The sequence below is a fragment of the Fusarium verticillioides genome, chromosome 1, assembly GCF_000149555.1.
Source record: "Fusarium verticillioides 7600 chromosome 1, whole genome shotgun sequence".
Classification (NCBI taxonomy): domain Eukaryota; kingdom Fungi; phylum Ascomycota; class Sordariomycetes; order Hypocreales; family Nectriaceae; genus Fusarium; species Fusarium verticillioides.
Genome location: NC_031675.1, coordinates 3,138,558 through 3,165,963, shown reverse-complemented (window position 1 = coordinate 3,165,963; position 27,406 = coordinate 3,138,558). Strand labels below are relative to the sequence as shown.

The 27,406-nt window shown below is 49.0% G+C and overlaps 10 protein-coding genes and 1 non-coding gene across 13 annotated transcripts; 5 read left to right on the top strand and 6 right to left on the bottom strand.

Moving 5' to 3' along the window:
• The first annotated feature begins 29 nt into the window (after positions 1-29).
• On the top strand, positions 30-5,276 carry FVEG_01024 (hypothetical protein). Its single transcript, XM_018887793.1, has 2 exons — positions 30-330; positions 394-5,276. Exon 2 carries the CDS (start codon positions 992-994, stop codon positions 4,454-4,456), a length of 3,465 nt encoding a protein of 1,154 aa, XP_018743595.1. The 5' UTR covers positions 30-330; positions 394-991; the 3' UTR covers positions 4,457-5,276.
• A 1,276-nt stretch (positions 5,277-6,552) lies between these two features.
• FVEG_01025 (hypothetical protein) lies at positions 6,553-10,337 on the top strand. Its single transcript, XM_018887794.1, has 2 exons — positions 6,553-9,540; positions 9,596-10,337. The coding sequence occupies exons 1-2, from the start codon at positions 7,650-7,652 to the stop codon at positions 10,006-10,008; spliced, it is 2,304 nt and encodes a 767-aa protein (XP_018743596.1). The 5' UTR covers positions 6,553-7,649; the 3' UTR covers positions 10,009-10,337.
• Positions 10,338-10,665: 328 nt separating this feature from the next.
• Positions 10,666-11,443, bottom strand: FVEG_01026 (hypothetical protein; the record flags this gene model as incomplete). The annotated part of the gene is made up of 2 exons (XM_018887795.1): positions 10,666-11,147; positions 11,197-11,443. 2 exons carry the CDS (start codon positions 11,441-11,443, stop codon positions 10,666-10,668), a joined length of 729 nt encoding a protein of 242 aa, XP_018743597.1.
• Positions 11,444-11,888: 445 nt separating this feature from the next.
• On the bottom strand, positions 11,889-15,102 carry FVEG_01027 (hypothetical protein). The gene is made up of 5 exons (XM_018887796.1): positions 13,284-15,102; positions 13,160-13,237; positions 12,937-13,109; positions 12,292-12,890; positions 11,889-12,237 (listed from the first exon to the last, which is right to left on the bottom strand). Exons 1-5 carry the CDS (start codon positions 14,740-14,742, stop codon positions 12,195-12,197), a joined length of 2,352 nt encoding a protein of 783 aa, XP_018743598.1. The 5' UTR covers positions 14,743-15,102; the 3' UTR covers positions 11,889-12,194.
• Positions 15,103-15,422: 320 nt separating this feature from the next.
• FVEG_14764 lies at positions 15,423-15,517 on the bottom strand. Its single transcript has one exon. It is a non-coding gene; the product is annotated as a tRNA-Leu (tRNA).
• Positions 15,518-15,645: 128 nt separating this feature from the next.
• Positions 15,646-16,610, top strand: FVEG_01028 (hypothetical protein). Of its 2 annotated transcripts, XM_018887798.1 has the most exons (2): positions 15,659-15,799; positions 15,876-16,549. In XM_018887798.1, the coding sequence occupies exons 1-2, from the start codon at positions 15,712-15,714 to the stop codon at positions 16,397-16,399; spliced, it is 612 nt and encodes a 203-aa protein (XP_018743600.1). In that variant the 5' UTR covers positions 15,659-15,711; the 3' UTR covers positions 16,400-16,549. The 2 variants fall into 2 exon arrangements, with proteins under 2 accessions (XP_018743599.1, XP_018743600.1); XM_018887797.1 differs by having other exon boundaries at positions 15,646-16,610.
• FVEG_14765 (hypothetical protein) lies at positions 16,571-18,197 on the bottom strand (the record flags this gene model as incomplete). Its single annotated transcript, XM_018903751.1, has 2 exons — positions 16,571-16,792; positions 16,887-18,197. The coding sequence occupies 2 exons, from the start codon at positions 18,195-18,197 to the stop codon at positions 16,727-16,729; spliced, it is 1,377 nt and encodes a 458-aa protein (XP_018743601.1). The 3' UTR covers positions 16,571-16,726.
• A 366-nt stretch (positions 18,198-18,563) lies between these two features.
• On the bottom strand, positions 18,564-19,645 carry FVEG_01029 (oxidoreductase; the record flags this gene model as incomplete). The annotated part of the gene is made up of 4 exons (XM_018887799.1): positions 18,564-18,771; positions 18,821-19,102; positions 19,157-19,561; positions 19,621-19,645. 4 exons carry the CDS (start codon positions 19,643-19,645, stop codon positions 18,587-18,589), a joined length of 897 nt encoding a protein of 298 aa, XP_018743602.1. The 3' UTR covers positions 18,564-18,586.
• A 710-nt stretch (positions 19,646-20,355) lies between these two features.
• On the bottom strand, positions 20,356-21,295 carry FVEG_01030 (hypothetical protein). Its single transcript, XM_018887800.1, has 3 exons — positions 21,034-21,295; positions 20,821-20,971; positions 20,356-20,745 (listed from the first exon to the last, which is right to left on the bottom strand). Exons 1-3 carry the CDS (start codon positions 21,069-21,071, stop codon positions 20,671-20,673), a joined length of 264 nt encoding a protein of 87 aa, XP_018743603.1. The 5' UTR covers positions 21,072-21,295; the 3' UTR covers positions 20,356-20,670.
• A 1,243-nt stretch (positions 21,296-22,538) lies between these two features.
• FVEG_01031 (hypothetical protein) lies at positions 22,539-24,148 on the top strand. Its single transcript, XM_018887801.1, has 2 exons — positions 22,539-23,156; positions 23,206-24,148. Exons 1-2 carry the CDS (start codon positions 22,889-22,891, stop codon positions 23,745-23,747), a joined length of 810 nt encoding a protein of 269 aa, XP_018743604.1. The 5' UTR covers positions 22,539-22,888; the 3' UTR covers positions 23,748-24,148.
• Positions 24,149-24,584: 436 nt separating this feature from the next.
• On the top strand, positions 24,585-27,291 carry FVEG_01032 (hypothetical protein). 2 transcript variants are annotated; one of them, XM_018887802.1, is made up of 6 exons: positions 24,585-25,157; positions 25,227-25,344; positions 25,403-26,313; positions 26,365-26,608; positions 26,660-26,786; positions 26,832-27,291. In XM_018887802.1, the coding sequence occupies exons 1-6, from the start codon at positions 25,155-25,157 to the stop codon at positions 27,034-27,036; spliced, it is 1,608 nt and encodes a 535-aa protein (XP_018743605.1). In that variant the 5' UTR covers positions 24,585-25,154; the 3' UTR covers positions 27,037-27,291. The 2 variants fall into 2 exon arrangements, with proteins under 2 accessions (XP_018743605.1, XP_018743606.1); XM_018887803.1 differs by having other exon boundaries at positions 25,227-26,313.
• The last annotated feature ends 115 nt before the right edge of the window (positions 27,292-27,406 follow it).

Sequence of the window (27,406 nt, the reverse complement as noted above, 5' to 3'; positions counted from 1 at the left end):
TGGGGGACTAGGAACCAGGTCCAGGCTGTACTGTATGTCACGCCTGCGCATAAAACGCCCCTCGTTCTGTTCTCGACCCTACATGTATCTATCTATTGTACCAACTACCGTACGATCTTACCGCCTTCGTCTGGATTTTCCTTGACCAAGACGCCGGCTCTGACTGATCAAGCCTCACTTCTGTTTGGTTCTGCCACAATCTCTTCTTGTCTGCCCTCCGGTCTGCCTTTTAGCTGCACTTTGACCTGTCCCTGGACGGCCGCCAACTTGCTTGTATCCGTACTTTGTTTCCATTTCAATTGCGAGCCCCTCCCGCGATCATATCACTAGGTACCTTACCTACCAACAGCTTACAGTAGCACGCCTTGTACACCTTGCATCTAATCAGCGAAGCGCGAATACTCCGTCGCTCGTGTCCTGGACAGACAGTTGACCACTTCAGTGCTGCTTCGATCCGCACACCACAATTCTACGCCGATCTTACATCTGTCGCATTCGATACCTGAACTGGACCTGTTGCTTGTCGCATTCGATACCCTGGTCTAACTATAGCATCCGGCATAGGTACTGTGCTTTTTTAGCTGCAGTACTAAGCAGGCACCCCTAAGCGCTCTTTGATCCGCTTTCGCGCGCAACGCCGCGTTCCAACTTCAGCCCTCTCTTCCCCTCCTCTCTCTTCTCTTTCACAATTCTTGATCAAGGGATACTACACTGCAATCCTTCGCTTCTTATTCTCAAATCTCCCGGTAGACTCTGTTTTCCCTGTTCATGAGGCGTAAGTCGCGACCCCTGGGATCTCAGCGGCATTTCTTCTGCAGCTCCGATAGCTCGTTCCTCTGCAGTCTGCACTTGAGCCGATCCACTTCACTTCATTGCTGTATCACCGCGAGGGCTATGTTCGCTAGCCTGTGATTTGACTCCGGGAGCTCGCCCAGTCAAGGTCCACCTGTTGCATATATACTTCAGCTCCTCCCTGCACTTGATCGCAACCATGGCTTCGACATTTGATGTACCACCTTCCAGTCTTCATGACAAGGATAATCAACCCTTCCCTCCCTCGAACCAGCAAGCACCAACCTCAGCCTTCAACTCGAATCAACTTCCTACCACGCTGTCGCGTGTGGATAGCGACTCACTCTCCCCGATCAACTACCTCGAGACCCCCGATTCCACCTCAAGCTTAAGCCACTACCAGGCCAGTGACTTCAGCGATTTGGACGACGACCCTTTCTTTGGTGCCGACTTCAATGCTGATGGAGGTGCACCCAACTTCCTAGAACAGGACTTGAACGGACTGGACCAGTCCTTTACTCCTGGCCTTATGCCAGATAAAGACGTGGACTCTGGCACATATCCATTGACGCCCGAGCAGACCGCATCTGTCCATGCTACACCCCCCCAGGGTGATCTCTCATACGCTATCAAAGGTTCTGCGCCATCAGAACTCCCCAACTGTATCTCACCCCAAGAGATTCAAAAACGATTCAACCCGCACCCAATTAACACACAAATGTCTGAGTTGACACCAAGTCACAGTAGCAGCTGCCGATCTAGTGAGGACGGCCTTGCACCAGGTATCGCTACCATGACGAGCCCTCGTGTTACTGTCTCCATGTGGGGCAATCATGATGAGACTCTTGTTCATACCTCCGTTGAGCGCAGTCTTGAAGACAGCCCCGCCACAGTCCGCGGAGGTTTTGAATCTGCCGGAGATCTGATATCTTCCGGAGTCAACTCATCTGCCCGTGACTCTACTGGCAGATGGCAGCAGAACACATTAACAGGCCAATCTGGTCTTGACCCCAACAACCGCCCCTCCGACGAAGTGCCAAGTATCAATGAGCTCGCCACTCGTCGAGATGACGATGAACGTAAAGAAATCGTGGGTGACTGGCTGGCCGATAAGATGAACGACCTCTCAGTGAGGCCAGACGACAACTCACGAGACCAAATCAACGAACTGGACAACCGACGAGATGATCCACAGGATCATGTGATTCCCTTTGGCCAGGAGACTGAGAATAAGTTCGTCCCCGGTCAGACCTACTATCGTGACCAGGGCGAAATGAGCCAACAAGACCGCGACATCATCGCCGCTAACCGTAACTGGGCGGACGCACCTATGTTTCCTTCTATCAGCCGTGGAGAGCCTGGAAGAAACCAACCTGAGTCATCAGCTGCTGCCATGGAGAGATTCGAGAGGATGTGTCGTGATACTGATTCCATTCTGTCGAGAGCAGCAACGTGGGGAACCCGTCGGCGAAGTCTCCCCAGTGTCTTCGATCTTGATATGGCCGACGGCACCAGTGGCGGCATTCTGAAGAAGCTCTCAAGCAGTCGAGAGAGCAGGTCGAGCAAACCGGGGAGTCTCCTAAGAGATCTTCGAGGATTGGTGCGGCGACCCAGCGCGTCTCGTCTCAAGCGTACTCTCAGCAGTGGTAACGATGAGGAGAGCCTACCAAGCAGTGAAGGTAGAGGGAGCCAAGACTCGAAGCGTGATAGTATTTCCAAGCGAGGAGACAGCGTCTCTCACCTCGCACCACCAAACCGCATAGGTAGCTGGGGCAAGAAGCCCATGCCTTCTATCAACACAGCGATTGCTTCCATGGGGAGCAATATTGCATCCATTGGAACTACGCATGCTCGAAGCGGCTCTGTTAGTGGCAGCGGTACCCCTGGCGGCTCTATATCATCACCCAAGAGCCCCTTTAGTGGCCTTTCTGTGAAAAAGTCGATACGCCGCCCCCGAAGTAAATCCGAGCTCCCTAAACCGACCCCAGCTGGCATGCAGACAGAAAGCCATCCCACTCTCGTATCGATGTGGAAGCGTGAGACGGGAGGCCCACCTGTAGCAGCCCTAGCCAAAACCAAAAACGCCGACTTGGATGAGGAAGATGACGATGATGACGATTTCAGTGAAGAAGCTGATATGAGAACGAACCCCAACGTTATTGACAACGTCACCCCCAATCTCGAAGGCTTCCAGCAACACATCATTGACCTGAATCCTGGCTTGGCGACTACCAACACCTTTCTGGTTGACCGCATCGCATACCACCAGGTTCAGCGATACAAATACTTACTGAAGAACAAGGTTACTCATATCGGCCTTGGTGCTGCATGCAATTCTGGAATAATGTGCGTTTCTAGAGGCGGCTCTGCTACCTTGTTGGACCAAAATAAGAACGTACGAGAGCTAGATCCTCTTTCGTCCCCGAACGATGATGATGATGGATCTCCAGCTGAAGGTGCTATCAATACCGAGAGCTTTCCTCAAGACATCCCAATGCCTCCAACATCTCACCTTCCAGCTGAGTTTGAGTGCCGACTTTGCTTTGCTGCCAAGAAGTTCATGAAACCATCTGACTGGACTAAGCATGTCCATGAAGATGTTCAGCCTTTTACTTGCACTTGGGACAAATGCCCCGGGCCAAAGATGTTCAAACGCAAAGCCGATTGGGTAAGACACGAAAACGAAGGACATCGGCAGCTTGAGTGGTGGACTTGCGATGTTGAAGCCTGTCATCACCAGTGTTATCGTCGTGATAATTTTCTCCAGCATCTTGTTCGAGAGCATAAGTACCCTGAGCCAAAGGTCAAGAGCAAAGCTGCCGTCAAGAAGGCGGGCGGCTCTGAGCCGACATGGCAAAAGGTTGAACAATGTCACCATGAGACTACGAAGAAGCCACACGATGAGCCGTGCCGTTTCTGTGGAAAGACGTTCCCGACATGGAAGAAATTGACTGTCCATCTGGCCAAGCATATGGAGCAAATATCATTGCCCGTACTCCGACTGGTAGATGCAAAAGCCAGTGAGCTCAGCGCAGACACTGTCATTAGCCCTGTACAGGACCCCCCGCCACGCAACATATTGACCACGCCTATTCAGACTAATATGCCAACGCAATATCCCGTGGGAGGACAACACCAACAGATTCCGCAGGCAACTCCACAGATCTATCAGAATCACAACCAGAACCAAATGGCGTATCCTGTGATGCCAACGGAGGTCTACAACCACCACCACCACCAACAGCAGCAGCAGCAGCAAGGGTTCTATACTGACCAGTATACCAACGCCAGTAACGCTACCCACAACTTCCCCTCGGCACATGCAGAGATGGGAATGCATCCGATGAACAACCAGAGCTTTAATACTGCACCCATGCAGGAAATGACTGCGAGCAGTGCTGGCTACCAGCAAAATGTCTTTATGCTGCCCAATAATGGACTGGAGACATATAATCAGATGAACCCACTCGGGCTCCAAAGCCATGGAATGCCCATGGGACAAATGGGACCGATTGTGTATGACGGGATTACAGACCCTTCGAGCGGAAATGGGAGTCCTTTCAGTGGACAAGGATCCATGTCTCCTTACTCCCACTCTCCAAATTTGAATGCCAACACTGGGAATGGTATGTGGGGTGATAGACGCATGGCTGGATATCAGTAAGAACGGCCACTGTACCGGCCGCTTGGATAACTATTCCTATTTATGAAGGCGCTTCGTGTTCTCGAAGCCACATACACGGCATACTATCTTCTTCAATTATGAATGAAAAGGGGAGGAGAGAAAATGTGTTTTTGGATACCATGATGATTCTTACGGCGATGAATTTGTTTTGTAGGCGATAGCCTTGTTTCTTTCTTTTTTTGTTCTTCTTGAGGGAATAGACCAGGTAGGGCCTGCTGTTTGGTAACGGTGTTGTGTTGAAGGATGGGTGTCCTGAATTGGAGTCACCGATATTGCGGTATTATGAGATGGACTACAGAAGGGAGGAAGGGATTGGAACAGCACGCGGCGTCTGGATACAACACTTATGAATGCAAATGGTCTTTCTAGACTCTCTGATCTGCAACTTGGCATTTCTAAATATACCAAATATATGCATCTTTCTTGGTCAAGATGGAGGCTCAGCGGAGGCCGCCCTTCCCGTGAGCAAAATGCTTACGAGTCCCTGGGTCTGGTAGGTCCGCATTTAGCAGGGTAAAAGGTGGAGCGAGTGCAAAGCTAAGCTTTTGGATTCAAAAAAGAGTGCAGGGTGCCGAGGAACGTGGCTTGGAGGATCAAGGGCCAGCACATGAATGATGTGGAGAATCTTGAATTATAGTTAGTCGAGCCCAGTAGAGGAATATCGTGTATTGTAGCACTAAGTGTTTGAGATTGATGGTATTAAAATCACGACGCTTCTCATTTCCACGGTAATGGGTCGAGAAGGATTTCAGAATACAATTTACCGCTCCGTGTTGTTCCTTCGTGAGCTTGATTCCCTTATCTTTTTGTTTCTCTCTTAATTTAATTTATTGCGCCGCTTCATGGGAAGCAATTGCCGTCGTCAGGGATTCAATGCTAGTAGCTGGGATACTCGGATTACCGAGATTTGCAATGGCCTGGTCGCGTGAACGTTCTAGGCTCGGCAGGAAAACGATGGATTAGGCTTGTTAGATCATAGGAAGCTGTTTCTATCTATGGTATAGAAATGTAATAACTTGGCGGTGATTGCGCTGGGGAGCCTACGGATATATTGGCGGTTCATCAAAGATCCATGGAGGAGAAGATTGAGGTCAATGCTTCCTGCTAGAGGGCACCGTCTTTGAACTTGTGAATTAGTGACGACGATCATGAATTCGAGATTGTGTATCCGTACATGAACTTGCCGCTTTGTGTGACCTGAGTTAGTGATGACATTTTACGAGACGATTGAGTTTTGGGTCATGTGCTAGTCGATACATAAAACGTAGTGTCCCTTAGCCACGGGACGCTCTGAGACGTGATTTGTGTGGAAAGTCACACCTGCAGAATTGAGCGGATGAAGGGCGAAGCGATGGATTGTTAATGTTCGTAGAACGCTGGCTGTACCTTGCACCCTGTATCCGTACGCACTTGTGCATAGTGAGGGTATGAAGCTTGGACAGTCATGATATGAGATGGTTTATGACGAATCCTAGCCAGAAGAATCAAAGGGTTCACTGTGGTTATTGGTTATGCAAATATTGGCTCGAGACTAGTAAGTGATCGATCTTTGTCTGCTGAGTAGCGAGACAGCGGGAGGTGTTAATCGATCAACAGTAGTATTTGTGTTCTGTATCCGTGGTCCGTCTGTGTATGTATGTAAGAGGCTGATAACGGTGGAGATATTTTAAGTAAGGTAGTCTCTATGGAGGTAGTTATAACTCTATTATTAGTTCCCAGCTCATCATCCTCAAATAATCGAGTCCCAACAACAGCATCAAGAGCCGTGAAAACTCTTCATTATACGATTTGCTTCCAGACACACGATGGATACATATTCATACATATGCATTTCCGTACAAACACAAACCAAGCTCTACCGAACCAGTTCTCAACCAAGTTTTTCGACCTCAACTGGCTGGTTTCAGAAGAAGCTGGGGTTGACGTTAGCTTGGCCCGAGACTGGTCAGCCACCCGCGAGGGAAACCCCTGCAGCAACAGGCTTGGCCTCCGTTAATTGTCCGTGATTGGATAAGCTGTTCGACGAACCACTAAAGTACTCCTGGCCCCTGGCATTGGCGGTCTCAGGGGCTCAACTTCTTTTCGGTGTATGGTTCGATGGAAGAGGAAGTGGATGGGATCCGTCTCATGGATGATTCAAATTGCCTACTGGGGATTGTGATTTGGGGGCTTTGGAGGGGACCCTGGACGCTAAAGAGTTGGGGAGACTCCTGGCGTGAGGCTCTGTAGAGCACTTTCTCCCCCAATACCATCTTGGAAGCTGTGATCCAGGGCGTTGCTTCAACCTCACACCCCCTTCTCTTCCACTCCAAACCTTGCGTCTCCTTGGCTTCCTTGCTCGTCTCGTTCATCCTTTCTCCTCTTGGAGCTTTCTCCTCTTTTTTCGGCTCGCATCTTTGCCTTTTACTGTACTCGTCTCCCTGTTGACTTTGAATCTATTCCTTCTCTCTTCTCCCTCTTCCTACTCTCATCGTCTCATATCTCTTTGTTTGTTGCATTATAATCTCGAATAAACAAGAAGCGTCTTTGTTTTTTCTTTCCAACTCTCTTACACTCTCTATTGTTTTGTTCGACTATCTGATTTTGCCGTCCGTACAAGGACATGCTGCTTCCTTTGCGGCATTGTCGACTACTAGCCTCTCATTTCAGCGTCACATAGACACCAAAACACTAAACCAACTACACGCAACCACCAAAATTAGACTCGACGACGACCTCAAAAAGACTCTGGTCTCACGATACAAAACACCCTCGAACGACTTTAACGCCGGCACGTTGGACATTCACGGGTTTTCAGGCAATTCGTTGCCCCTTATCTTCTCTTCTTTCCAGGTTGATCCTCGGCCTACTTCTGTGCGCGTGCTTGCACTGCTTTGCCGACACCTTTGAGATATCTTTTTGATCTCGGACATTCATTGCTCTCTTTCCATATTGCTTTTCCATCCTCATATTTCATTCGTCCCCTCTTGATACCATTCCTTAAAGTCTTGTTCCGTCAAACGAATTCCAACTATTCCTCGACCTTTCCTACTCTATATCCCATCCTTCTTTGGATATATCGACATATCTATTCACGACAGAAACTTCCTCAAGCTGATTCCTCGATCAATCCGGAACGAGCCACGAATTTCCCGTATTTCTGTAGTATTATCTTACACGACATACACTCAACATGACCCGCTTTCACTCCAACTGGAGTGCCTGGAAGGTGGCTGTAACGGCCGCGACCCTCGTCACCGGGGTCCTTGGTGACAACATTCTTAAGACATCTGGTGTTGCTGACTGCGGTTCGGAGCCCGGTATCAGCATTGACAAGCTGGACATTAGTTACGACAACGACAAACAGACTGTCACATTCGATGTTGCGGGTACCAGTGACAAGCAGCGAAATGTCTCAGCCATCCTCGAAGTCAACGCATATGGCCGCAAGGTCTACGAGAACTCGATCAACCCCTGCAGCAAAGACACTCCCATCCCACAACTCTGCCCTCTCCCCGATAAGCATTTCGCTGCCGCTGGAAGTCAAAAGATAGACTCGGAGTGGGCCAACAAAGTTCCTTCCATTGCTTTCCAGGTCCCTGATATCTCAGCTCAAGCGACTCTCCGACTCGTGTCAGTCGACAATCCCGATGAGCAGGTTGCGTGTTTCCAGGCTCAGGTCGGCAATGGAAAGACCGCCTCGGTTCCCGCAGTCACTTATCTTTCCGTCGGTGTTGTTGGCGCCGCCCTTCTCGTCTCTGGTGCATCCGCAGCTTCGTCCGCCCTTAGTGGTAGTGCAGCTGCTGGACATGGCGGTGCTCCTAGTCCAAGCTTTGCCGAGACTCTGGGATGGTTTCAGGGTATGGCCATGAACGGCATGCTTTCAGTCGACTACCCCCCTGTGTACCGCAGCTTTGCCAAGAACTTTGGCTTCTCAGCCGGTATCATCCCATGGGAGTCACTACAGAAGTCTATCGATAACTTCCGTAACATGACTGGAGGTGATCTCGCCAACGACAGCTTCGACGTGCTCAAAAATGCCACCCTGGTCTTCTCTGATAACTCTACCAGCCCTCCCGAGGATCACTCGTATAAAGTTAAGCGCGCTTTCAGCACATTCGAGTCCTTGGCCAACCTGGCCATCCGCGGCGTTGAGACCTCAGTGGGGGATGCGTCGGAGAGTGAGGGTGGGCAAAGCCTCAAGAACCAGACCCTCTCGGTTGCTGGAATTTCGGCCTACGTTCAGCAGTATAGTGTTCCCAAGTCTAACACTTTCATGATGGTTCTGCTCATTGTCGCCATCATCATCGCGACCATCATTGTCAGTATTCTTCTTGTCAAGGCCATCCTCGAATTCTGGGCTCTGTTTGGCAGCTTTCCGCAATCTTTAGCTGGCTTCCGTGAGCATTACTGGGGATCCATTGCCCGAACCATCACCCACCTAATTCTCGTCCTCTACGGTATCTGGGTCTTGTATTGTGTGTTTCAGTTCACAGTGGGTGACTCATGGGCCGCACAGCTATTAGCTGGCGTCACGCTCGCAATCTTTACAGGTATTCTTGGTTGGTTTACTTGGAAAATCTTCAGCACAGTCAAGAAACTGAAGAGCACTGAGGGCAACGCTGATGCCTTGTACAACGACAAGGAGTATTGGGTCAAGTACTCTCTCTTCTATGAGTCCTATAAGAAAGACTACTGGTGGATCTTCATTCCCACCATTGTCTATCTCTTTGCCAAGGGCTGCACTCTCGCTGTCGGCGATGGCAATGGCCTGGCTCAGACCATTGCTCAGCTTGTCGTTGAGTCCATTTTCTTGTGTCTCCTCGTCTGGACTCGACCCTTCGAGCGAAAGTCTAGCAACATCATTGGTATCGCCATTCAGACTGTTCGCGTCCTGTCTGTTGCTCTCATTCTCGTCTTTGTCCATGAGCTCAAGATCCCTCAGGACAGCAAGACAATCGCTGGTGTAGTCCTCATCGCAGTCCAGTCTGCTCTGACTGGACTCTTGGTTATCCTCATCATTTGGAACGCGATCAATGTTCTCGTCAAGGAGAACCCACACCGCAAGCGAAGAAAGGAGATGGGTAAGTTAATTTGAGAACCATAAGCTACTCCAGTATATACTGACATATCTTACAGAGAAAGCCAAGCGTGATATGGACACCCTTACACCTCTGGATGCCCGAAATTCTCTGCTCCTTGATCGCAAGGACAACAACAACATCTCCATGTTCGCCATGCCTGCTCCTCAAGAAAAGGGCTCGGGTCGATCCATGTCCCCTGACCAATACAGGGACGCTGAGTCAGGATATCAACAACCACCACCGAACTACCTGTCTTCGAGCCCCCCTATGCAACGGAACCTCACCAACATGGACCACAACAACGACTCTCAGTATCTGATGGACAACGCGGCACCTGTAGCGTGGACCAACCGAGACCCAAGTCCAGTGGGTATGGGAAGATACGACTCTGGGGATACCGGCTACAGCCCTCTCAACAAGCAACAAACATATGGGTATGGAAATGGAGGCGGTTATAGAGGGTTTTGAGGAATAGCTGGCAACAGCTGAGTCTCACTGTCCATAATGTGGGTTACCTAGCATATTTGGATATGCTTGTACAGCTAAGCCCATCTGGCTCTTATCTATTCGATACGATCTTTGGCTACTTGTATGAGAAAAGGCCATCAAGGCCTGGGTATCTCTCACTTAAATTTGGAGACGGAGTACAGAAGTACTCGAGGTTTACAGCGAAAGACTTTGTTTACTACGGAAACGCATCAAATCATTCATTTTTGTCAATAGAACCTTTTAACTATGCAAACAGCACTCTCAATTGTATCCTTCGTAAATTCGATGCAACATAACGACGCCCCCCCTTCATCTTTCACTACTCTCCATGTGTGAGCAGGTAAGAGTTGGATATCGCCTTGAAGCTGAACTGCCCATCCTCGCGCTTGAACACAATGCCCTCTCTCTTCCGCCCATTTATTCCCTTTCCTTCCGCTCGGTTAACTAGATCTGTGATATGGGAACCCATCTCGTTCAAAGGCCGGTACCCATGTACAGGCACGTGCTTGATACCCAGTAGTGGTGCCCACGTTTCCTACACCTCCCGTGGTGGTAGTTATCGCTGCTCATCGATATCATACACTGCGAAGAGAAAAAAAAAAAAAACAATGTGTTCCCTTAGGAAATCCTCCGAAATTAGTCTATGCTCGACCCGCAAAGTTCACCCTGTAGAGCTATGTTACGCCCAATCTTGGGTAATATCTCATGGAGGTTGAGTGCTCGTGCGGTGGCGTAAAAGAGAGGCGGGCTTCGGGGATGATTCTTTACTAGAATACGATTCCGCGAGCAAACTGCCACGCCGTTATGTATCGTCTCGCTAGGGACTGTGCTGATGAGAGGGTTGGCGTCGTTGAGGTAAAAGACTGTCATGGATGAGCCGTCCATCTTGGTCGACTCCTCAAATATCTCAGTACCGTGCTCACTGAAAACATCTGCGAGGTTCTGCACGCGCTCCTGGTTTGTTCGTGGTATAAAGTCAAAATATTCAGGCAAAGGTGTGTCTGATGTCAAAGTCTGTTGAAGTGGCATGCCGGGCTTCTCGAATTTCCTTACGTTGAGAATGTCCTCAAACGAGATGTCCCGTAGCTTGTCTAATGGAATATCTTCCAATTTAGCAACTATTTCAGGAAAATCGGCCAAAGGCAATAGAAGCCTCTGCGACAACACCCCCCCGAATCTGAATAGTCTGAACCCGGATATCCGGCGCGGAAGTGGGGCCGCCCGGCCCGATGATATTCGGCACCAAGGAGCAAATCGCGGGTCCGTGGCCGGTAGAAGCGAGATCCCCATCTTTAAAGACGTTGATGGGAACGAAGCACGTCCAACCGTCCACAGTGGCAGCTGCAATACGGTCTGCCTGCGGGATGGCTGTTATAGCTGAGACGTGGCGGACTGTTACTAGCTTTCGAGGCATGATTGGTGAAGTGTGTCCTAGAAAGCCGATTCCTAAGGAGTAGCTTGAGAGGCTTTGAGGGGATCTATCTTCTTATAAGCGCTGGAGGTTCAGTGAATCGATGATGTGACTCAAATGCAAGGATCACCTAAGTTGTACGTGAGAAAGTTGATACGGCCTGAGTCAATGCCGTTAATATTAGGCTGTGCGTTCTGCCATGTTGGGATGAAGGATCGTCTGAACTAAAAAAGGCAGGCATTTGAGCCTATAAGATAATGAGCTGCATAGACAAGCAATTATCTCATGGAATGCAACCAACGAGCTCAAAAATAACTCATTGGTGAGGCCTTTTCGAAATGTAAACGAAGTAAAGGCCGGAATTAGGTGACTTAGCTCTGGTACGGAGTGCAGGAACTATTCGTGCAGATCTTACAGGCACTGAAATTCTACCGGGAATATTGAGTTTGCCAGATGCTTGGAAATGTGATCGACGAGATCTGAGATAAGGTGTCACTGCGGCTGCAACGTGGTATGCATAACGCTCGGTGCTGATCCTTTTAAGCTCAGCGAGATCATCAACATCTGTAACAGCACGCGGTGGGACCCCGGACCTCATTGAAAGAAAAAAATGATGGTATTTCTGTTCTATCCTGCTGCCAGTGGAAACCATGGCGGTTGTCATAACCTGAAATCGCACCGCGATGCTTCAAAGCCAATTAAAAGGAGCATAGGCAGCTTCTTGGCTCCAACAATTATCTACCCCCCAGACGCATTATGTTGAAAGAGCGAGACACGCATCAACAGCCAGGCCGACCCTATAGAAACACGTCAGCTTCAGCCCAAAAGACATCGATTTGAGTATCACTTACCTGCCCTCCTTCTCATAAACGACATCACTTATAACATCCTTGTCCAAGTCCGGGAACATGCCTGCTAATGTTTCGACAACATTTGCATGCTCTGCACGGGAAAGTCGCTGAGCCTCGGCTGCTTCGGCGCTCGCCTGCCGTGCGGCAGCCTCCTCAGCAGATAATGCATGTTTTGAAGGTACTTGTTGATGTTCGCGAGGCTCCTCACGGCTGAGACGCTCCGGTGGCGCTGGTGTCCGAGGCGCACTACTGGGCCCGGGATCCATAGAAGGGCCCGGGTCGTCAGAGAACATTCTCCCAATGCTGGAAAGAGGTTTTTGTATGGTCTTGAGAAGACCAGTGATGGCAGCTTTCTCGTCACCCGTATACTCGTCATTCGAAGTTGAAGTGCGTGGTCCGTCAAGAGAAGGACGAGCAGAAGTTTCTCCGGGAAGAGGCCCAGACTTCTCGTTGAACACTGGCTGTTGGGTGGCTGGAGGTGATTGAGCATGCTTTTCAGCAATTGCTGAAACTGCCTCTTCCACATGCTTCTCAAACTCCTCATCAGTAATCGTTAGAGTAGTTCTATCCATATTTTCAATGAATTGAACAGCACCCATCTATAATGTGTTAGGCTGTGACTACTTCCAGAGCAAATTAACATACCAACGAGGACAAGTAGTAGCCTGCTTCACCCCCGAGCTTTTCCTGATTCCTGAAGCGTAAGATGTATTGCACATTAGACACTAGGTGCTCTGGATTTGATTGCAGTACAACATAGATAAGTAGGGGCATGAAGGAGTCAGCTGAGGAATCAGACTTGTTATGTTTTAATAAACCTGTCAGTCGTCAATATGACTGTGCAACTGTAAATTTTCAGTTGTCTTACCAAAGATCACCTTGCAACAGTTCAACACACAGATGATCTTGTCTCGCGGTGCTCTGTAGGATTTTATTTTCAGCAGCTCTGGATCAAGTTAGTAAATACCGACAGTCTGTAATCTTGGACTGACCTTGCTGGGCTAGTTTCAAAAACCGGCGTCCACTATCACCGACTGGCGGAATGTCCAAATGTTCTTCCCTCACCCAGCCATAAATGCTCATCTTCTGTCTAACAATGTCATCTCTCTCAACATCCTCTTGGTGTTGACCTCGCCTACCGGGGCCAAGAGGTATATCGCCGCCCTTGCGCTTCGGCTTCGCCCCAGGGATCGGTTTGGGCGCTTGAATAGCAGGTGAAAATGTCTGAGTATACAGTCTGTTCATGACTAGCTTTTCCATCCCCTCACGAGCATTATCGAACTCCGCGTCGGATACATCCCTCCAGACCTCACATTGTGCCATCTTGTTGGCAATAAAGGCCAGGAAGTCCCCTATAATCTTGACTTGCTCATGCACCATCCATTGCCGTTTGCCAAACTCTGAGAGGAAAGACTTGAGGTACCTTGCCACAGGATCTGCCTTCTTGTTTCGCAATTGCTCAAGAAACCGGTGGAAATCGAATGGTTGAGTGGGCTCGGGCTCTGGCTCAGGAGGAGGAGGCCGGTGCGATTGCGCTGGCGAGTTTGGAGAAGCAACGCTCATGTTCCGCTCTATTTTAGGACGTGGAGGTGTTCCATGGACACCATCCTTGGGTGGGACAGGTGGCCCCAGATCCTCGGCACCAGTGTTGTTTGGGGTCTCAGCTGGAGGGGAACCCGTGGAGATGTGTAGGCCCTGCATCTGACCAGAGAGTGTAGGCACAAGAGGTTCCAGACTAGACTTTCGAGGAGGATGTTGAACAGGATGACCCAGCATCGGAGAGGCAATCTCCAGTCTGGGACTCATGACTTCTTCTTCGCCGGGACCACCACCAAACTCGCTAAACTGCTCCATGATGCTCTGAATTTCGGACTGTGAAGCGCCTTCGTGCTCATCTTCACTTACATATCGTCTCTCATCAAACTCTGCGTCTGATTTGGGAGGGGTAGAGTCTCCAGAGACATGGGAACGCGCAGCATTTGAAGGGGTCCGCGAAGGTGGCTGAGAGGTTATTGGGGTCGCAGGCGTGGGGTCAACATAAGTGGATGGTTCGGCGGTGAGGTATTGTGTAGTAGCATCGTTCGACGAGGGTAGTGCAATAGGGTTGATTTTGCCTGCTGTTGAGGCATGAGTGTTCAAGTAACCGCTAGGAGCTTGATAATCATCGGCGGCTTGCTTTTCCTTAAGCTTTCCTGAGGGACCTTGCTCAGCAGCATCAGCCTTATGATCGTGTGATGGGACGTCAGCTGCCTGATCACCGAGATCGATCAAACTGTCCTCCTTTCCGGCTTTTTCCCTGGAGCTCGATCCATGACTATGATTATCGGAGGTTTCAGGCGTCCCTGCCGCAGGGTCCTGAGCAGACATCAACTCGACATTGGACTTGTTAGACAGCGTCTCGTCTAAGACCGGCTGGCTAGATGAAGTTGTGGACTGCTCCGGCGGAGACATGCAAAGCTTCTGAGGGTTCGACGGCGAGGTAGCTGTTTTGGAGAATCGGGTCCAAGGCGAAAGGTTGACTTGTGTAAGACAAGATGGTGCCCATTCGCTACTCTACGAGGCGGAAGGTAAAGCTGTATCGTGGGTCTTCGTAGAGCGGTGGTCGTCGACGTCAATAAGGTCGATAAAGTTTAGGGCTTGTCGATAACAGGTCGCTGATCAACTGCCACAAAAATATTGTTGTTTGGCGATGTTGTCGGGTCAGCGTCTTCGAATACTTGGAGTTCAACAATAGATGGATGCCTCTAGGTAAGGTAGTTAGAGCCGAAGCGTAACTACAGGAAGCTGGATGGAGCACATGGCAGGACCCCTCATTCTCCACCTTCCGAGCTAGGCTTCCTTCTAGCAACCAGTGCCTCAGCTTTTGGTCAGGCGCACACTTGTTTGGACTTTGGAGCTGCTCCATGAAGTGGGGCAATTAGGCATTTCTTTGGGGAGCTTGGCTGCGGTTACATACTTACAGGGGGTATGCTTCAGTGTAAGTTCCAAATCCTTCGGACAAGCTGCCATCCGGCGATCGTCCAGAACTTCCGAAGATTGTAATCTCAACAAGAAGGAAAAAAGACAAGGACACAATCAGAGGCAGAAAGGTAAAATGCAATCCCAGGAGGAAAAATAGGCAAAAGTGAATTTGCTGGAAGGGAGGTTTGAACTCCCGCCTCTTTCGAGAGTGGTGTTAAATGAATTAACTTAAAACCACCGCCTTAGACCACTCGGCCATTCCAGCTCTGAAGAATGTAATAGAAATTTCAGTTACTACAGTCGGTTATAGTACTTCAAAACCATTAACTTGAGCTGAAAGCTGAGCCACCACCACCAATCCTCTCGCCGAAGGAGTCACCAGACTAAAAGCGTTGGCATAGGCAGCATGTTATATATATAAGGCCAAGGGTTTTTGATGGCTTGAGTGGCCACCATAGAATGTCTTGTCATCCTCAAGCAGACGCCATCGACCTAAATCGACTTCTCCATAATGTCAACAGCATTTTCAGTCGCTCCCTATCGCCAAGTTCGTGCCTATTACAATGACACCACTATAACAGTGTACCAAGCCTACAAAGAATCCATTGCTAAAGCTGCTGTAGATGCGCAGAAGCTCAATGCATCCCCAGATTTCAAATCAGGTCGAATGACATGGATCAAGCCTAGTTGGGCATGGATGATGTACCGCGCCGGATACTCTTACAAAGACCCTGGCCAATCCCGCATCTTGGCTTTGCGAATGAAACACGAGCACTTCATCGCCCTCCTTGAGCGAGGTGTGCTATCTAACCACACTCATAAGCTCAACCCTGGCGAGAAGCGTGAGAAGACGGTTGATGTGAGAATTCAGTGGGATCCTGAGAGGACAGCGAAGCTGGAGGTACTGCCGTATAGGAGTATTCAGATTGGCATTCCAGGAGCTTTGAGCGAGCAGTGGGCGAATGAATGGATTGTCGAGATTGAGGACGTCACGGATAAGGCACGTGAGCTAAAGAGAGTAATCGATGAGCGGCCAAGCATCACCGACGAAGAACTGCTGAGCATGGGTCTGATATTCAAGGAGAGGCCGTTCGAGATGCCAGAAGCAGTTCATACCAAGCTGGAAATGACAGATGTCTCTGTATAGTAGTAAGAAGCAAAACCCCGAACCAAGTCTGTCCATGTCCTCAAAACCATGTATTGACTTTCCGGCTGTTCTCAATCTCCAAAGTCAAACTATAGAATAGACTCGAGTACCTGCTCTCAATTCCAATTTTTGCCGTCACGATATCTGGAACTCTCCACTCCAGCCTTCGCTGTGTTTTGTCCAAAACTCTTGAAAAGTCCTGATTTGCAATCCAAGTATGTTCTTCAAATGCGTACCACGGTGAGAAGTAAAGAGGCATCGTTTGAAACGGGTTTGGGGGCAAGGGCTCTAATCCCATGACCAAGCACTGCGTGGAATCTGAACTGCCTAGGTCAAGCTCCAACACTCCCAGAACGATGGATGCTTGTAATGATCCAAGCGAAGGACCAGGTGCTAGGTCAAAGTTGATCTCATATGATTCCGGCGTGGTCGAGGGACCACTTCGAGCGTCGACAAAATATTGCCACGTTGGTGATCGTGAGCGCACTCTGACAACCATCTTACTCTCCTTTGCAAGACCCTTTATCTCCGGGCGAAATATCACACCCTTCAAATATCGTAGGCCCGGAGTACTATGTGGCACGAAGATCTGTCGCGGAATGGCCTCTTGCAAAACATCGTTTTGACCACTCCGTATCATGTTCAAGAGTTCATCAGGAAGAATGATGCTGTTCATCATGGACAACGCTAATATGTCTGGTCGAATTCGCACAAAATGTGAGTTTCTGTCCCACGCTGCCCTCTGAAGGAGGATAGCCGGGTTGATGGATGTCTGGCCCCTTCGAAACTCGCAATTCAAGAAGGCCAAGAAAATGGTCCCTGACGTATCAATTGGGAACGGTGTTAATGGAAGCTCTAAATCCAGGCCACGGTTTGTCATAGACATTGAACTTCCAGACCTAAGAGATAGGTATTTGGATATCTGAGGCACCATGCCATTGAGATCTTTTGAGGTCTGGCCGAGATCGAAAGCGGAAGGGCTGTTTGCCAGAAGGCTCCAATACGTTTTCCCATCGACCCGATATCGAGGCTGCCGCCAAGCAAAAATAGACTCATCATCGGTAGATTTAAGGATCTCTTCTTGTAACCGCTTGAAAGCTTTGACTTGACCTTCCCCGTAGAGCAAAGGCATGTTAATATCGAATATACCCAGAAGGCAATAAGCGATGTCTTCTGGCCTCGTTGTTTCACGCCCAGCAGCCCAGAACATCTTCTGAGCGACAGAAAACTCACCAAGCTGACTTTGCCTGATCTCCGCCATATGATGTGTTGTATCGAGAAGCTCGTAATTGATCCCAGTGGCACTCTTTATGTCTTCTTTGAGCTCAGCTCTGCTACCCAGCCGCTGCCAGTCTCGTCCGTAAAAGATGACCTTTCCTGGTGCGATGAGCTCTTGAAGTGTCCAGCCTCTGGTAAACCAACGGCTGTTTAAAAATGTCTTTCTCCATTCCTCTTCAGACTCTGAGGAGGGAACGTCTTCAAGAAAGGCGATACAGATGGTCGATTCAGCATACCAACGAAACATCGAGTTGATAGCTTCCGAAAGCTCGGCACTGCTACTTTTATCGATACAGCAAGTATCTATCCATAAATAGTCCAGCTTAAGAGAGCGTGCCATTCTACAGCTCTCGCGTAGCTTGCTATAACGTTCAAGATGAAGCGCTTCCTCGGGATCACCAGAAGCAACATCTTGGAAAGTGACCTCATCCTCACCCCAGACGTGGGATAGGATGGCATACCGACGTGATCCGCCAGAATAAAACTCAAGCTGAAGAGTATGTGTGTTTATGAGTCTCATGCTGAGCTGTATCTTTGACCTAAACCTGTGATTGTCTTGAGTTGTTCATCTCATGTCAGCTCTTGAGCTTGAAGGCTCCCAGGCTGTTGGCAGTGATGGAGACAAGTGGGAATAAACCCCGAACAACAAATTCATAAGATGTGAGAGTGTCAGAGGAGAAATAAGAAGCTGAAATTTGAACAATATTCATTGTTAAAGGGTTATTCACAAGGTGAAATTGGGATTAACGAGTGAAGTCGTCACAAAGGGACTAGATACAGTGGAATCTTACCAAAACCCCGCACCGTGCACTCAAACACATTTCGGACGACGGAACTAAAGGTGCAACATTTAATCTTAGATTAATTTTCATTATTATCATTACTCGGTCATTCTGTTTTCTCCCTATTTTAACCATTGACGACGGTACCGCCATTGCAGTGGATGGTCTGTCCACTAACACACGAGCTATCACTCGACGCCAGGAAGACCACGCATGTAGCAATCTCTGATGGCTGAGCAGGTCGTCCCATGGGGCTTGTGAACTGCTTCTGCGCTTCGTCGTCCATTGTGGCGGGGATGAGAGGTGTCCAAACTATGTATTGTTAGTCGTATTACACATTGGTGAGATCAGCTTAACATACCGGGTCCAGGAGCGACAGCATTTACACGAATGCCCTTACTGACATATTGATTGCTGAGACCTCGTGTGAATGAAACGATCGCACCCTTTGTGGATGTGTAGTCGAGGAGATCAGGGCGGCCGATGTAGGCGTTGATGGAAGCATTGTTGATAATCGTTGCTCCGGCCTTCATGTGAGGGAGGGCGTATTTGGAGATATAGAAGAAGGAGTGGATGTTGATGTTGAAAGTATGAATCCATTGCTCCTCGGGAAGGTCTTTAATATCCTGGACCATCATCTGGTCTAGATCGATTGTCAGATTTGCTCGATACACTCGATACTGTCAGATAGACTTACAAGCTGCATTGTTGAACAGAATATCAATTCTATTCATTTTCTCCACGGCAAAGTCAACAAGTTTCTTGCAGTTCTCTTGCTTAGAGAGGTCAAGAGAGATAAGATGGACCTTGGCACCCTCGTTCTCAACCTGCTTTTTAGTGTCCTGGGCATCTTTCTCCTCCTCTGGTAAATAGGCGATGACAATATCCGAAACGCCCTCTCGACCGAACAGAAGAGCAGAAGCAGCACCAATGCCGCTGTCGCCTCCTGTGATCAGTGCCTTTTTGCCTTTGAGCTTTCCAGAGCCTTGGTATGTCCTCGAATTGCCGCCGGCCTCAGGTACTTCGTCACGAGTGGCTTTGGGGTTGGGCATCTCCCTCTCAGTGCCAGGGAAGTCCTGGTGAGAGACGGGAATATCCTTCTCTAATTCTTGGTCAGTTGCTATGTCATTGAATTGTAGAGACTGGTGAGGGAGAATTCACCATTCTTGAAGTTTTGAGTCGTCATCTTAGTAGCTGGATTATAGTCAATTGTGCAATTAACTTCTTCGGGCTTGGGGGAATTGAAATTTCCTTCTAAATTACTCCGGGGAGCCTCCTCTTTTTAATGCTCGTCGTACAAGAACACACGGAGCATTCAATCCGAATCATGATGAAGATCGATCGATGACGACACTACAGTCAGGGTTGAACATTTCTTCGTCACATTAACGGGGCCAGCCAAGCAAGAATGTACATCCATGCTGACAGCTCTTTCTTTAATCTGGCGTTTGGCTTTTCGTCATGTGAGAGCTCCTCTATCAGTTGACAGAAAGATCGAGCTATCGGCCAATCGTCATGGTCGTACGCTGTATGACGGCGGAAACTGGCCTGATGTTTACGACCCTTTCGCTATCTTTTCGCGAATATGACGACCTTGTTGCTGAAAAGAGGGGCACATATGTGCGGCAAAAACCCAACGTCGATGAGATTGCTGTGACGTACAAAGTTGCAAACAATGGGACTTTCGGACGGCCGACGGCTTTCATCCGTTCGGCACTGTCCGGAGCGGCCCCACTGTGCCGGCCCGTCGCCTAATCGTGATGTCCTATTGTTGTGCGTAGTAAGGATGCATCGCGGAGCATCCGTTTCCCTTCCTATCCGCGCACTTACGGATTGACGCTCTCAGTTGAGAGATACCGGAAAGGTGGTCAATCGAACATAGCCACAGCAAGCCAAGCTTGAACATCTACCGCTGGCCGGGTCATTCAACATAGTAAAATGATTTGAGCCACACATGACAGTAGGTTACTGCAAGATAAATAGTAGGAAGCAAAACTGAATAAACCGTCTAAGCCAAAGCATATTCGTACATAGCGTGCCTATAGACACTATACGCGTCGTCTTGAACATCATCTCATGGTGATCTTCTCTTTTGCCCATACAACTATAATACTCGTCTTTCAAATACAATGCCATTCCAAACTCAAATCAATAAAGATTCCCAGGACGCCAGGTTCCGTGTCGTGCTCTGCTCGCCGATCGGTAGTATTGTTACAGAGCGATCGCGCCTCGACGGCTTTCTCGAGTATGGAGGAATCCTTGGAAGCCACAAAAGACGAAGAAAGCCTATTGCTGTCAGCAAGATGCGAGATTGGGTTCGGGCCACGGATGGCCAATCTGTTTGATGGTGGAAGGACGTACAACGTAGACGAGGACAGCAACGAAGATGGTGTCTGAAACTGCCTTGCCATCTTCGGGATCATCCACGCCACCCGTGAATTCTTCATGGTTGCTTCGGTAGAGACCTGCGAGGGCGCTGAGGATGACAATGGCGAAAACGGAGAGAACGGTGCTGGAAGTTTCATGTTAGCTTCATCATGATAACGTCAAGGCAGTTCAAAGGAATTGGCGAACCATGACCACGCGTTAAAGGCGCTGACGACGGGCTTCATTATGGGCGTATGTGGGAAGAGCTCGAGTATGGTTGACCAACCGATGTATCACGATGTGTGTGGTGGTAATGGATTGTTACTTGCGACGTTGATACTTGGTAGTAGCTATAGCTTCGTTGCTGTTGGTCGATAATGCGTCAATGTGTCGCCGTTTAGCTCCTTTCCTGCCTCAGCAACAAGGCTGGAGAAAGAGCCACGACCAAGCACCGCCACATGCTGAATGCGCCACTACCAGCTACTTAAATCTTGACAGGCCCAGACGGGCTAGGCGCGCAGAGCACGCCTTGAGATTTCCGGTGCATGTGTCCCTTATTTAGGTATTATTAGTGTAAGATGCATGTCTCTGTGCCTGTTCTACCTATGTTGGTTCTTCTCCAATTTGTTCTGATGCTGGCTAGATGCGCAGTTGAGCAACAATGCTGACCAAAATAAATCAATGTTTACCTCTAAGATGCTTACTTACACGGATGGTCCAGGTTGTGAAAATCCGAAAGAATAGTTGACTGATCTTCCTCAAGCCGGAATTCGGCTACTAACATTGGAGCCTACCAGAGGTTAAGCCTCTGAGAAATGTATTGGTGTCTTGAGCGACCTTGGCATTTAAGCTCTGTGCTTCACGCTCCAATAGCTTCAGGCACACCTCTACCCCAGAGCTTAACACGAAACGAAACGAAACGAAACGAAACAAGACGAAACATGTAAGCGCCATGTTTATGATCGCCAAACTACTGATCAAGAGAGTTGCCACGGAGGGCTCCATTCCGTCAGATGACGGCCTTTGTCAGTGACTTTACCATGAGTGGCCCTAATGAGGCAACACCAAGGCTCGGAAGTTGAGAGCATCTCATTAAAAGGAAATTTGTGATGCCATCATTACGCACACGCTTTGCTTGTTGTGCAACAGCGACACAAGCAGCAAGATCCCAAGCCAGGACTCAGTAAGGTGGATGTTGCTTTTAGACGCCGTGTGAGGTTACGCAGCCCTCTCTTGTTGCTTGTTGGCTGTCTGTCGCCTGTCAGTGATGCACCATCCCTAGCACCCCCTCCTGGCAAACACGGGGTTCCGTGTGCCGAAGAGCTTTCAAAGGGCTTTTACGCTGTCCGCTGATGCCCCATGCTGTGCTTGGCCGTCATAGCCGTTGAATCAAAAGGTGAACAAACGCATGGCGCCGTGTCCGTTGAAACAAGCAAAGCCTAAGCCACGTCGCTCGTGAATACGGGCTGTCCCCTGTGGCCACCAATCGTTGGGCAGATATCTCGGCACAGGGAGACTATTGCTTGCTACCGGGCCTAGAATGGATCGTCTCTCTCCCCCGCGTTATCTGCTAGGCAAATCATTCGTTGGGAGGAGGCAAAGAGCCTCTTTTTGGTTGCTGCTTGCTGCACAAATTCAGGCCAGGCTTTGCCCAACATGGATTAGGGACTTTAGCATTTCCTCGTTTATGCGGCTTGTACTGAGAGACCAATCCAGGTTCATTTATCCTCTGGTAGGATTATCACCTAGTGATGACACTCTTGGCAAGCTTCAGCGCCCACGCTATATATAGCTTCTGCTGCCACTGCCACTGTCATTGTCACTGCCGCTGTTCACCATCTCATCACAACCTAAGGCTGGATCCCTTGATTCACTTTGAGCAAGCCTCAGCACCTAAATAGTTCTGTCGGGCCCTAGTGGTCATTTCACTCGCTCGTATTCTTTTAATATCGAGATCCTACCTTACTTCGCCTCCAAGGTCTTTAGCCGCACCTGCTTGCCTTACACACAACATTGCCTACACAACAAAGATTGCACACACAGCTATACAATCTCACTCAAAATGCGCACTCAAGCTATCGTGGCCGTCCTGTTCTCGGCGCTTGCCGGCCAGGTCATTGGCCAGGATGACTCTCACGATGCTCCCAGAGTTAACGACAACCCTATTGGTGTCAAATACAAGGCTACCCTTCCCAAGGAGCCTTTCTTCAAAGATGCCGCAATCGACGGCAACGTCAAGGGCTTTATCCAAGCTGAAGCTCCGAGTGATGGACACGGCGTCCAGTTCAAGGTCCAGTTTAGCAACCTTCCCAAGGAGGGAGGTCCCTTCAGTAATTGTTCGACTATCGCTCAACCAGACTGTAGCTGACTTTGCCATAGCATACCACATCCACGTTGAACCTGTTCCCGAGAATGGCAACTGTACCGCCACCCTCGCCCATCTCGACCCTTTCGCTCGTGGCGAGGAGCCTCCCTGTGACCCTGAGAAACCTGCGTCTTGTCAGGTTGGAGACAACAGTGGAAAGCATGGAAAGATCACCAGCGACCCCTTCACAGCCGACTACATCGACTACTATGCCTCCACCAAGGAAGGCATCGGGGCCTACTTTGGCAACCGGTCCTTTGTTCTTCACTACGCCAACAAGACCCGTCTGACATGCGCCAACTTTGTGAACCTGAACCCGGGGGTTATGAACCCGAACTACACTGCCCCGGCTTACCTCCCTACTCCGACTGAGACTGTCAACCCTGAGACGAACACTCCTACTCCATCAAGCACTGGCACTGGCACTGGCACTGGCACTGGCGGCAAGCCTATTTCTACTGAGACTAGCGTTGTTAGTCCCAACGGTGCCTCGTCTGCTACGCTCCCGATCAACCTTGCCCTGGCTGGTGTTTTTGCTCTCATTCTTGCGATGTGAGGGGAGTGAATGGCGAAACTGTATTCGATGCGAGAGGTGATTTCAGTTCAGTTCGTTGAGAAAACCAAAAGTTTCTGTCTTGTCTGGAAGCAGATTGCTGTTCCCTTGAACAAAGCTTGATTGATAGGAGCTGCAGGGTGGGTATTCTAGTTTGTTGACAAGTAGACATGATGAAAAAGAAACCTATTGGAAACCTGTCTTTGGCTGTGGTACATGTCCAGGTGAAAATTAATGCAAATCAGCGGTTAGGGGTATTAGCTTGGTAACTGGTAGTGTACGGCGCAGGTGTGCCCGTTATCACTGGCCTATTGAATTGGCCATTGGACCTTATAGATATCGATTGATAGAGCTCAAGGTACGTATAAGAAGTGCTGATCCAGTTCTTAAATGGAAGTCTCGGAGGCTCTCATTCCATTCCATTCCATTAGTAGTTGAATAGGGACCTTTGTAAAAGCCCCCAAGAACTTTCCCCAATTGTTATCAGTTTCATTGTGAGGAAGCTCAGCTGTAGTATTGCACCGGAGTTATCGATATATGCGTCGCGTGCTTTTAGGAATCAACGAGGGACCATGATTAATAAGAACGATGTGAGAAGTAAGGCATCAGCATCAATTTTAAGCACTATTTCTTGTTTCTTCGTTGAGTACTCCGTAGTGGTATCAGTATCGGTCGATTGCTGTAGAAGATTCCGGACTCTCTTATACCCCTGCTCGCATCAAGACTGGGATTACGCGCATCGTTTGGGTGAATGCCGAGCGACCATGTCTTACCAGTAATTTCCTGCATCTATTTTAGTGCACCTCTGCCTCCAAATCATCGTTCTCGAGGCCCGGCCCTAGCGCACGTAAGAATCACTAGAGCTGACCAGCCAAGCCTAAGGATTTTAGCTGCATCCATCTCTTCTTTCAGCTGGAACACAGGCTGTTCAGCTCATCAACATGAAAAGCATCAGTCAACATACAAGCAAGGTTCAAGGCTCTCAACTTTTGAGAAATCAGGCAATTCTTGGCCGAAGTCTCTTCAAACCCTTGTCACTGTAATCAGCATTGCTTCCTTGGTTTTGCTTTGGGTAGCTGACTGGTATTCACTTCGGGAATGTTCTATCACATGGAAAGGGTCAAAAAGAGGAACTGCCCTAGCTTGGACGTGCAGATACAGATGCAGGCCAAGCCGAGGAACCGGGCTGATCTGATCAGAGTTGTGTCATATATTGATTCTGGTTGGTGAGCGGCTGTGAGCCAGGTGGTGACTATCCCCAGATATCCCAAGTACTTGTCGAGCGATCTCGATGGTTCTTATCGATCAACATTTGATTTATCTTCCGAGACTGTCTCATCTTCCGTTAATACTCGGGAAAGTCTTTCTCCCTTCCCAAACACATCAACTGTCTCTAAAGCCCCCTCAGTCATGGTACGTCAGCTTTGTAACCCAGAGCCACCAATCTGTCTATCTTGGGAATGAGACTGACTACGTGCTCAGGTAGATTCAGATACAGCGCTCGAACATCGTTCAGAGCGAGATATACGTTCTCCAGACATGGAATACAACTCATCGGTTGAGGATTTCCGAGAATACGAGTATCCCAACATGGCACAAGGTGTGCCAGTCTCACTCCTTGGTTCTTCGTCCCCAGATCCGCTGACGCCTGCTTACAGGGGCTTATCTAGATCATGGAGGAGCTACCATATATGCGCGATCACTTATAACTGGTTTCTCCCAAGCAATGATTGGTAACCTCTGGGGCAATCCACACTCAGAGAATCTCCCGGCAAAGTTGTCGGGTGATATGGTTGATAATATCCGTGCAAAAGCTCTTGATTTCGTTGGTGCTGACCCAAAGTATTTCGACCTGGTCTTCGTCGCCAATGCTACGGCTGCTATCAAGCTCGTTGCTGACGCGTTTCGGGACATCGGAGAAAAAACCCCTACCAAGGGCTTTTGGTATGGATGCCATAAGGAAGCCCACACGAGTATCATCGGGGTTCGCGCACTTACGTCAGGGGACTATCATTGTTTCGAAGATGATGAGAGTGTTGAAGAATGGATCTCGCGGCCTTTTAGTTGCCAGTCCCGAAGAGGAAAGTCGACCAGTCTGGGCTTGTTCGCATATCCAGGCCAGTCCAACCTTAGTGGACGCCGATTACCACAGGACTGGTCGAAAAGGATACGACAACACCCTCAGCTTCGAAATGTCTATACCCTTTTCGATGCTGCGGCTCTCGCTATGACTAGCTCCCTCAGCTCCCTGTTCCACGATCCGATGGATGCACCCGATTTCACTTGCCTTTCGTTTTACAAGATATTTGGCTTCCCTGATTTGGGAGCATTGGTTGTCAGGCGGGCATCCGGCCATATACTGAACATGAGGAGGTACTTTGGCGGGGGAACAATTGCTCAGTTATCCCCCTCAAAAGATTCCAGGGTTATGAAGAAAGTTCCTGGGCTGGGGGATCTGCACAGAATATGGGATATACATGAAGGTGTCGAGGATGGCACACTGCCATTTCACAGTATCTTGGCGCTTGGAGTCGCCATCGATACACACCTAAGGCTTTATGGCTCAATGGTGAGTTGCCATGTCACTTGAGTATTGAGATTGACTGACGGTTGGTCGCAGGATATGATATCTCGTCATTGCTGTTATCTCGCTCGCTACTTATATGAACGCCTTGTGGACCTGAAACACCGAAACGGATCTCCATTGATCGAGCTATATGTTGATAGCCCATTCATGTATGGCGACCCTTCACTTCAAGGGCCAACCTTTGCCTTCAACATTATGAAAGAAGATGGTTCATATATCCCTTGGACGGAGGTAGAGAGGCTTGCCAATAGCGCTGGAGTATACATACGAGCAGGAGGTAAGAGCATCGACTGGGTTCGTGTTAACACTGCTGACGACTATGCTTCAGGCGTTTGCTGCCCTGGTGGTGTCGCTAAAGCCTTGGACTATGAGGACTGGGAATGGGACAGGATCTTCTCCAGCGGACATGCCTGTGGTTCAAGTGAGATGGCAATCATACATAATAAGCCAACGGGGTATGTTTCACCAGAGCCATCAAATTTATCAACTGACAGGAGCAGAATCGTTCGCGCGAGTCTCGGCCCCATGACGACGAAGCGAGATATACAGGCATTTATATCATTCCTTTCCAACGAGTTCATCACAAAAAGCGTACCAATACCACGGTTGCTCGGAACAGCAAAGGATTTACCGCTACGGGAGAAGTTCCCCTATCTCACATCCGAAAAGGAGTTTAGTGAGCGCCACCTTGTTTATGAGAATTGATGTATGTGTTGAAAGAGCTTGATGCTTATCTGAATTTCCATCGAGAGTCAACTGAGGCGTTCAGTGTGCATCGAGGGAGTTTTGTGTGAATTGGGGTTGGATGGTTTTTGTGTGTCTGTCTACATATGCCACTGGGGATAGGTCTCAAAAGGGAATATCTATATTCACCTACACCTTAATCACTTCCTCGTCTACCGAAGTTAATAATTCTATATTTCGGGGAGATAGTAAAGAACATATCTTGGTCATGCTGGTTCCATTATCCAACAGTCACAAAATTGTAGCGACGTTCCGTCTTTGTACAGGCTTTCTTTTTCTCGCTAGGGACAACACATTCGTGGAACAAGAGCTTTTAAAGAAAAGACGATCA